At 37.0% G+C, this 9,426-nt stretch overlaps 1 protein-coding gene across 2 annotated transcripts in view; it reads left to right on the top strand.

The window, feature by feature from the left end:
- Positions 1-1,073: 1,073 nt before the first annotated feature.
- The window catches only part of LSm1 (U6 snRNA-associated Sm-like protein LSm1), a 68,315-nt gene continuing 59,962 nt past the window's right edge, over positions 1,074-9,426 (top strand). Inside the window, exon 1 of one of the 2 annotated variants that reach the window (XM_076489472.1) lies at positions 1,074-1,196. Coding sequence is in view for 1 of the 2 variants with exons in the window: in XM_076489471.1 (XP_076345586.1) it covers positions 1,627-1,672 (46 nt within the window). In the remaining variant the exon portion in view is untranslated. Of the gene's footprint in view, positions 1,197-1,508; positions 1,673-9,426 lie in introns of those variants that run through there. The other variant, XM_076489471.1, reaches the window with a different exon arrangement.

Raw genomic sequence — 9,426 nt, 5'->3', positions numbered from 1 at the left:
ACATTGAAAATATATTCTAGACAAGAATGTTTAAGAAATGAATTTTGCTCATTAAATATACATAGCGGTTGAAGAAGGATGTACACCAACTTTGGTAGACTGAGCATTTTAATAAGTTCGGTCTTGATTCAGAGTGCTATATCAAAATCTGTCTATGAAAAAAACAAAAAAGTTTATAAGTTTTCCTTGTATCCCACTATCAACAGACCACTTATTTGAAGTTTTAAAGAAAGAGCAAAACTTTTATTCCGTATTTAAACCTACGAATAACATAAATGAAATGTTGGAGGGATACCAAACATAATATAGATATGACTGAGATATATAAAATACTGTGAATGTGGTGGTATTTATGTTGGTGGAACTAACAAAAACATAAAGAATACTTTAAAATACTAGAAACTTCAGCGATAATAGAACACGTACAAGCAACAAAATATAATTTCATAGGACAAAACTACAATTTATTGCTCAACCGAATAATGTTACAGCTTTAAATATCTTAGAAACATTTAAAATAATAAACTTTAAAAAACACCCAGGTATGATATTAGATGAAGGTTCATCAGCTCACTTAAATGACATATAGCGTGACATATTGTAACCGCTATGTAAGTGTTTTTGAAATGTTATACCTCGTGATAAGCAAAAAGTATGAATTATATTGTAAATAACTCAAGAAAACTCATAAAGTGCATCGAAACATTTCAAATCTAAAATGTTTTTAAAGTTATAAATTTTGTTTCTGTCTTTGTTCAAGTAACAGTATACTAATTTTCTTGTTTGTTCATGTAATCTTTCATGTACATTGCAAGCAGTTACTAAAAAATATGAAAGAAGGAAAACTAAATTTTTCGTATCGTTGTCGGGCACCCCAATATGTCTGTGGGCTTACAACGCTAGAAACCAACAAAAAACTTGTAGTTGGCCAGAAAGTTGTATTTGATACATGAAATGAATTTTAACTTGTTTAAATTAATGAATTATTTATATTTATTATTCATCTTTGCCCGTTGAAGTAGTTATGCAGCCACGAAACTTACATGAAAGATCGATGAACAGTATAATATTGTTTAGAGTAGAAGGGAGAGGCCTGCAGAAGGCTCCTCCGTGGTACAGCAGTATATCTGCGAACTTACACTGTTAGAAATCGAATTTCGATACTTGTGGCCGGCAGAATACAGATAACCCTTTATGTAAGTTTGTGCTTGTCAACAAATGTACAGATTGCAGGAGATATCAGTGAACATGTATAATATCAAAGAAAAACAGAACTCGTGGAAACCTAGCTTTGCAATGGCCTGCTTAGATCTACATCTTTGTAATAATTTTGCTTTGATAATTTTATTTATTCATTAATATTGTATATCCTTGTAAAATACATCTAAAATAATCTGTAAAAATGATAACAATATTTTTATTCTTTAACAGTATATGATACATATATTCATGGGGGACAATTACTGAAAACAGGTGAAAATTGGATATTTTTTACCTATCGGTAGGGGGATTTAGAGAAAAGTGTTTGTTGAATCTTGGTGTGATGGAATATATCAAACATCATAAGGATATCGAGTTTAAAGGCACTAATATCGATTATATTGAAAAATTAACATCAAGAAAAGAATGAGTTATCTATCGGGAACAGCAAGTTTGCTGTATGAGCTAGACAGTGAGTTTATAAAGTTAATCTTTGGTTCTACAATCTATATCGCAAAACTCAAACAACAACAATTTATTTTTTTATTTAATTTACAGTAGTTCTAGTAGTAGTAATAATGGTTAATAATAATACCACCATTAACAGTACTATTACTACTTACCATTAATACTAACAGCGATAGAGTTGTATCAGCAGTAATACTTTCACTTAAGTAATTAATTCTATGCGATTTACCAGCAGTAGAGACATCGTGTTTGGGGTATATAATCATTGCAAATATGATGTTTGATTTACGTTAAAATTTAAATACAGAATATTTTCATTAGTTTTGTTTAGTTCATTGGATGAGACAGCCTAGATCGAGCAAGAAGTCCCCTGCACTGTTGTAACCCTTAAACTTTAAAGTCAAAGGAGTTAGACTTAAAAATTGTCTATCTTATGACCTTCTTTTCTCTTTGGCAGATTTTTAAATTTTTTCTGATGAAAATAATTCAGTATCCATTCTATGTAACAGCAACAACTTAATTTTACTTTCTCTTTCATGTTTGTTAGTAGTTGTACACTTTGTAGTTTTTAATTTGGTGTAGGTCTACATTTACAGTCATGTGAAAAAGTAAGGACACCCTATGAAAGCCTGTATATTTTTGTAACATTTTTGGATATACAGATATTTAATCTCAATTTTAACAATACTGAGAGATTATAGGAATATAATTAAACAATTAAAACTAAAGAAAAGACTTTTCAAGATCTTCTGTGAATGTAGTTCTACAAAAATGCATATTCTAACTAAGGAAAAAGTTAGGACACCCTAATAGCTAGTGTTACCCCCTTTGGCTGAAATAACTGCAGTGAGACACTTCTTGTAGCCATCCACCTGTTTCTGACATCTGTCTGAAGAAAGTTTGCCCCACTCCTCAATGCAGAATTCTATCAGCTGTTTGACTTAAACATGTATAGCCCGTTTTAAGTCACCTCATAGCATCTCAGTGGGATTAAGATCTGGGCTTTGACTCGGCCATTTCAGGACTCTCTATTTCTTAGTTTTCAGCCAGTCCTTGGTGGATATACTGGTATGTTTTGGGTTATTGTCATGTTGCAGGGTTTAGTTCCACTTCAGCTTTAATTTTCTTACAGATAGACTCGCATGTTCCTCAAGTACCCTCTGATACACAGTACAATTCGTGGTGGATTCTATGATTGTGAGCTGTCCAGGTCCTGCTGCAGCAAAGTAGCCCCAAACCATGACACTTCCACCTCCATGCTTCACTGTTGGTATGAGGTTCTTTTCCTGGAATGCTGTATTTGGTTTACGCCAAACATGTCCTCTATTCTGGTGTCCAAATAATTCAATTTTGGACTCATCTGTCCAAAGAACATTATTCCAGAAGTCCTGGTCTTTGTCTACATTCTCTCTAGCAAACTTCAGTCTGGCCTTGATGTTTCTCTCAGAGAGCAAAGGTTTTCCTCCTTGCACACCTCTCATGCAAGTTAAACTTGTGCAGTCTCTTTCTGATTGTAGAGGCATGCACTTTTACATCAACAGTAGCCAGAGTCTGCTGTAGGTCCCATGATGAAATGTTAGGGGGTTTGGAGACCTCTTTTAGCATCTTTCGGTCTGCTCTCAGGGTGAACTTGCTTGAACGATCAGACTTGGGCTTGTTGGCAGTTGTTTTGAAAGCCCTCCACTTGTTGACTATTTTCCAGATATTGGAATGGCTGATTTCAAAATCTTTTGGGATCTTTTTAAATCCCTTACCAGACTCATAAGCTGCTACAATTTTCTTTCTGAAGGCCTCAGACAGCTCTTTTGCTCTCAACTTGGTGCTCACTCTCACTTCAACAGTCAGCAGCACACCAAACTAAATGTCTGAGATTTAAATAGGACAAGCCGCATTCAAAATGCTGAGTAACGATCTTCAAATCATGTGCACCTGGTGTTATACACCTGTGTGTGAGTTGAGCCATTTTAAGTAGGTATAAATGTGGGGGTGTCCTAACTTTTTCCTCAGTTAGAATATGCATTTTTGTAGAATTACATTTACAGAAGATCTTGAAAAGTCTTTTCTTCAGGTTTAATTGTTTAGTAATATTCCTATAATCTATCAGTATTGTTAAAATTGAGATTAAATATCTATATATCCAAAAATGTTACAAATATACACAGGTTTTCATAGGGTATCCTAACTTTTTCACATGACTATATGTACATTTCAATAATGTAAAAATAATCTTGTACAAATGAACACTTAACATATGCAGTAGCTAACACAGATCCAGAAAATGTAAAAACACTGACTGGTTCACTCAACTGGCAAGAAAAGTTATGTATTATTATGTTACTATGAGCTAACGTGGTCTCTTGCCTGGCCCACCCATATTTAATTGTAATTCTTGTTCAATATATTTTGCAAAGCCTCTAGGTTTTAATAAAGCCAGTTTAATATATTTCAGGCCAACTTTCATAAATTTCCTTGATCTTAACATCATGCACCCTAGAGCTAACATTTAGATATAGCTTGTGACATTATACCTTTCCTGGATTGTGAAGTCTCGCAAACAATTCTCTGGAGTTATTTAGTTGGCAATTCTCTCAGTTGTATACTTCCTACCACAACATTTTGGAACCTATTAATCCATCTTGGTTGTTCCAAGCTGTAAACTAAATTCACTTTAAAAATTTAAAGCTAGACCTCATTATTCATATACTTACCAAGTTTTTTCTTAAACTCATTTAAATTTACTGTCTATGCAACACCTAAAGCAACCCATTCCAAAGGTCAATCATTCTGTTAGAAAAACAAAATTTTCTAAACTGAAGATGATTTCTACCATGTCAAAATTTATCTTTGTGTCCACTAGTCATACTCTTCTCACTGTTAAATATCAAAAAAGATGATGTATCAGCACTATCAATTCCCTATATAATTTTAAACACCTCAATTAGATACCCCCTAACTTTTTTTTAAGATAAAATTATTTGAGATATTTCAGCTTCTCATATGACAGCCCCCCTCTATTCAAGGCACCATTATGGTAACCCTTCTCTGAACTCTAACAGTTCAATGTCTTTTCTAAGGAAAGGAGCACAGGACTGAGCAGAATGTTCCAAAAGTGATCTAACCAGTGATCTGTACAATGAAATTATAATCTCTTTAAATTTGCATTCAATATTTCTGTAGTTCTGTAGATAAAATCTAAAGTCCTATTTTCCCTATCTCTAGCAATGTCACACTGCTTGGATGGATTTAGAGACTGGTCAACATGTTCTCCAAGATCCTTTTCTTTCATGACACTGTTAAGGGTATTCCCATCTAGATTATACTTATAATTCCAATTATGATAACTCACATGCATTATCTTGCATTTATTACATTTAAAATCTATCTCCCATTTATTTGCCTAACTCACAAAATGATCTAAATCCTTTTGTAAAGCATAGCATTCTCTTCACAGCCACTTTCATCCAAGACCTTGATATCAGCAAATTTAAGTAATTTATTGACCATTCCTTCACTGTTATTAATATAAATAAAAAAGAGCAATGATCCTAAGCCTGAGTCGTGAGGTACACTACTTGCAACATTAATCCAGTTTGACTCCCTGCTTTATTCCGTCAAGCCACTCTTCTATCAAATTTGTTGACTTATCCCACACACCTATAGAGACAGTTTGTTTACAAGTCTTTTATGTGGCATTGTGTCAAATGCTTTCTGAAAATCAAGATATACTAAATCTACACTCTTGCCCATGTACACATAAGCGGTAACCTTTTTAAAGGATGTCAAAATATTTATAAGGCAAGATTTTCTTTCAGTAAACCATGTTGACTATCCAATAAAATAAATTTTAAAATTTGTAAAATGACTTTGGAAAACATCTTTAAACAGACTTTCAAAAACGTTTTCCACAACTTATGTAGAACTAATGGGTCTGTAATTACTGCAACAGTTTTTATTAACTCCCTTGGAAAGAGGTGTTATATTAGATTACCATTAGCTTAGATTGCTTATCCTCTGAATATTTACTTAAATTTGAAGCTTCTTTTTACAAGAACTCTTCAGCCATAGCATGTCACCCCAATAAAATACAATTTTATCAACATTAATATTATGGTGGCTTTTATTTTTTTATCACAAGTTGATTTAAGTTTTTTTTTGGGGGTTGGGGGTGACATTTGAAAAATAATTTAATTATTCATATTCAAGGGATCTCATCAAACCATCAATTCCTTGGAACATGTTGGACTATTTGACTACCTTATGCCCCTAACACAGAAATATTATTGTTTATAACATCTGATTTGGCTATTTTATTTCTTGGTGACTCCTAAAGAATTGTTTTCCAAACAAATGAAAAGTCTTTTGACCTCTGTGGTTAAAAATGTTGATGAATCAACTTCAACACATATCACTGTCCCTTGTATACCTTCCACCAAACCCCAAGATCCACATCCTTTGATTCCAGGTACAGGCATTTCTTCCGATACATCTTCTTCTCTCGCCTCAAGATGCAAAACAATCATTCGTTCATGTCCTCGGCCTCTGGAATCCCCCCCTCAGTGTGGATTCCTGTGCATGGTGAAGGGACCTCCCAGGGAAGGATTTGTTCTTTCAGATCACCTCTTCTGGGATCTAAACATCCACCCACATGTTTGCCGTGCATGGTGACCTGTGAAGGGAAGGAGAGGATACTGGTGGTTGAGGGGTCCAACCCTAACACACCACTTTGGCCTTGAATTCCTGTAGATGGGCAGTCTTTGGGTGGCCCCCTTGGGTTAATTGGCTGGTCCACTTGGGCTTGAGTCAACCAAGTACCAGTGTTAGAAGTTCTCAATGGGTGTTGTGGACATTGTGTGTGATGCTGGTGTTTGGGTATAGTGCTCACAAAACCCTGGCATTGCTGCAGTGCTCTTGCTTGACATTGTAGTGCGTCTCCTTGTAGGGCTCCATGGTGGGTGGGGTCAGTGGGAACCAAAATTTTTTTTACCTATTGATCCTCCTAATAAAAATTTAAATAAAACAGTGAAAAAACAGTCAATAGGTAAACAACCACATCTTGAAGACTGATCAGCAACCTTCAACATCTGTACCACCAATTGTACCTCATTTTCTCATCCTACATTCTCTTTCAGAGAAATCTTTAGGGCAAATGTTCCCCTTTTTTTTATTCTGGAGAGACTTCCTGGCTCTTCAAAGTCAGTAAAGAAGCTTCGATCTGGAGACATATTAGTTGAAGCATCCACATCCCAACACAGTGAACTCCTCTTGAATTCAAAGGCAATTGGGGATATACCTATTGAGATTACACCTCATGCTACCTTGAATTCATCATGAGGAGTTATTGTTGAGAGGTATTTGAAGAACATCTCTGAGTCAGAGCTTCTCGCTGGTTTCTCCACTCAAGGAGTTTCTGCAGTGAGGCACATCTCCACTCGTAAAGATGGAGTTACACTGCCGAGAAATATCCCCATTTTGACATTTACATCACCACGTGCACCTGCCACCATCAAGGCAGGTTATCTTAATTGCAGGGTACAGCCACATTCCAAACCCTCTCCGATGTTTCCAGTGTCAGAGGTTCGGTCACTCAAAGATGTCACGCCATGGTTCCCTGACATATGCTCGTTGTGGTGGCAAGGACAATGATGCCTATGAGTGTGAAACGGATCCACATTGTGCAATGGTTCTCACCCTTCCTACTTTTGTTCTTGCCCTGAATGGTTAGAGGAAAAAGAGGTTGAGCGTTTAAAAATGACTCGTAACATTACTTATCCTGAGGCTAGAAAATTTCTGTCCGTCGCTATATCTTGGACGTATGCTGCTGCACTTCATTCCACAACTACGGTGGGAGTGCAGACAGATCTCTGTGCCTCCAAGAGAATCATTCTCAAAACAAGTGAAAAGCCTTTTGACCTCCATGGTTAAAAAAGGTTGATGAATCAATATCTACACCCATCTCTGTTCCTTCCACACATTCCTACAAACTCCAAGATCCACATCCTTTGGTTCCAGGTATAGGCATTACTTTGGATACATTTTTTACCTCACCCCAAGATGCAAAATAGTCATTTGTTCGCATTCTCGGTCACTGGAATCTCCTTCCAACAATAAAGACCTGTCCAATTGACCCAGGGCAGGATCCATGGAGGTTGATAAACCTCCCTCAAATAAGGACAGCAAAGGAAAAAGACATGGTCGTAAACAGAAGGTTTCTCCAGCTAATTTGCCAACACGTCATTAAAAATGGCCACCTTGATACAATGAAACTGTATGTTCCTACTCTGTCTTTGTCACTCAACACACCCTTGGAGGCCGTAGTCATCTGTGTTTCCTTGGGTCATACCATCACTGTTTGTTCTCTCTACCTGTCACCTGCAGAGACATTTGATCAATCAGATTTTGATGCTCTCATTGAACAGTTGCCATCTCCCTTTCTTATCCTGGGGGACTTTAATGGTCATCACCCCATCTGGGGAAGTGCTGTTATTGATAGGAGGGATTGCTCTGTAGAACGTATGCTCTCTGATCACAACCTTTCTCTTTTTAATGCTGGTTCTCCCACTTATTTTCATGCACCTAGTCAGTTATTTCCTGTTATTGATTTCTAAGTTTGCTCCCCTTCATTATTCTCCCATTTTTCATGGAAGGTTGATATGGTTCCACGAAGCAGTGATCATTTTCCAATACTTTTGAGAGACCCTGGCCGTGGTCGATGCCACCCAACCCGCGTGCCCTGGTAGAAGCTGGATCAAGCAGACTGGTCCATTTTCACTGCTCTCACAGAACTTGATCCTGCCATCGTATGTCAGCCATCAATAGATGACTGTGTGGCAACAGTAACTGACTGTATTATACAAGCAGCTGCTCAATGTATTCCTAAAACCTTGACATGTTTTCCATTATATCCTCGTCTGTGGTGGAATCCTGCCTGCCACATGGCACGGAAGGCTCAAAAACAGGCCTGGGATACTTTCTATAGATATCCCACACTTTCAAACTGCATCGCTTTCCAGCAGGCTTGTGCACATGCTAGGTGGGTAAGACGTCAAAGCCAGAAGGAATCTTGGATTAAGTTCACAACTGGCATATCTTCTACCACCAGTTCCAAAGTTGTATTGGACAAGGTTCAAAAGGTCAGTGGGCACTACACTTCTGTCCCTCTCTTGATCTTACTCTCTCATGAGCAAGAAGTTGCTGATATCTGGAGCATTGCCGATACTCTAGGTGAAAGCTTTTGCCAAGTATCTAGCACTTCTGCTTGTTCCTCCACCTTCTTGGCCATCAAGACTCGGGCAGAGTGATCCTTTTGAACTGATTGTCTCTATGACTATAATCATCCATTTACACTGGTGGAACTGAAACTGGCCCTTCATTGCTCTGGCAGTACATCTGTTGGACCAGATGCTGTACACTATGACATGCTGTGCCATCTATTTCCTGCTTCTCTTGATATTCTTCTAATTGTTTTTAATCTGGATCTCGCAGGAGAATGGTTTTCTTAATGCCTGGCACCAGGCTATTATCTTACCTTCCTCTAAGCCTGGGAAAGATTCCAAGATTCCTTCAAACTACCATCCAATTGCTTTGATGAGCTGTTTCTGTAAAACCTTAGAGAGGATGGTTAATGCTTGTCTTGTTTGGTACCTTGAAATGGTGGTACACTCCACCATGGATCACCTGATTCGACTTGAAACATCAATCAGAGAAGCCTTTCTCAAACGACAACATCTTGTATCAATATTCTTTAACATTGAGAAGGTT

Source organism: Tachypleus tridentatus, chromosome 2 (assembly GCF_004210375.1).
Source record: "Tachypleus tridentatus isolate NWPU-2018 chromosome 2, ASM421037v1, whole genome shotgun sequence".
NCBI classification, from domain to species: Eukaryota; Metazoa; Arthropoda; class Merostomata; order Xiphosura; family Limulidae; genus Tachypleus; species Tachypleus tridentatus.
Note: the sequence above shows the minus strand (reverse complement) of the source record. Positions and strands in the feature narration are given on the sequence as shown.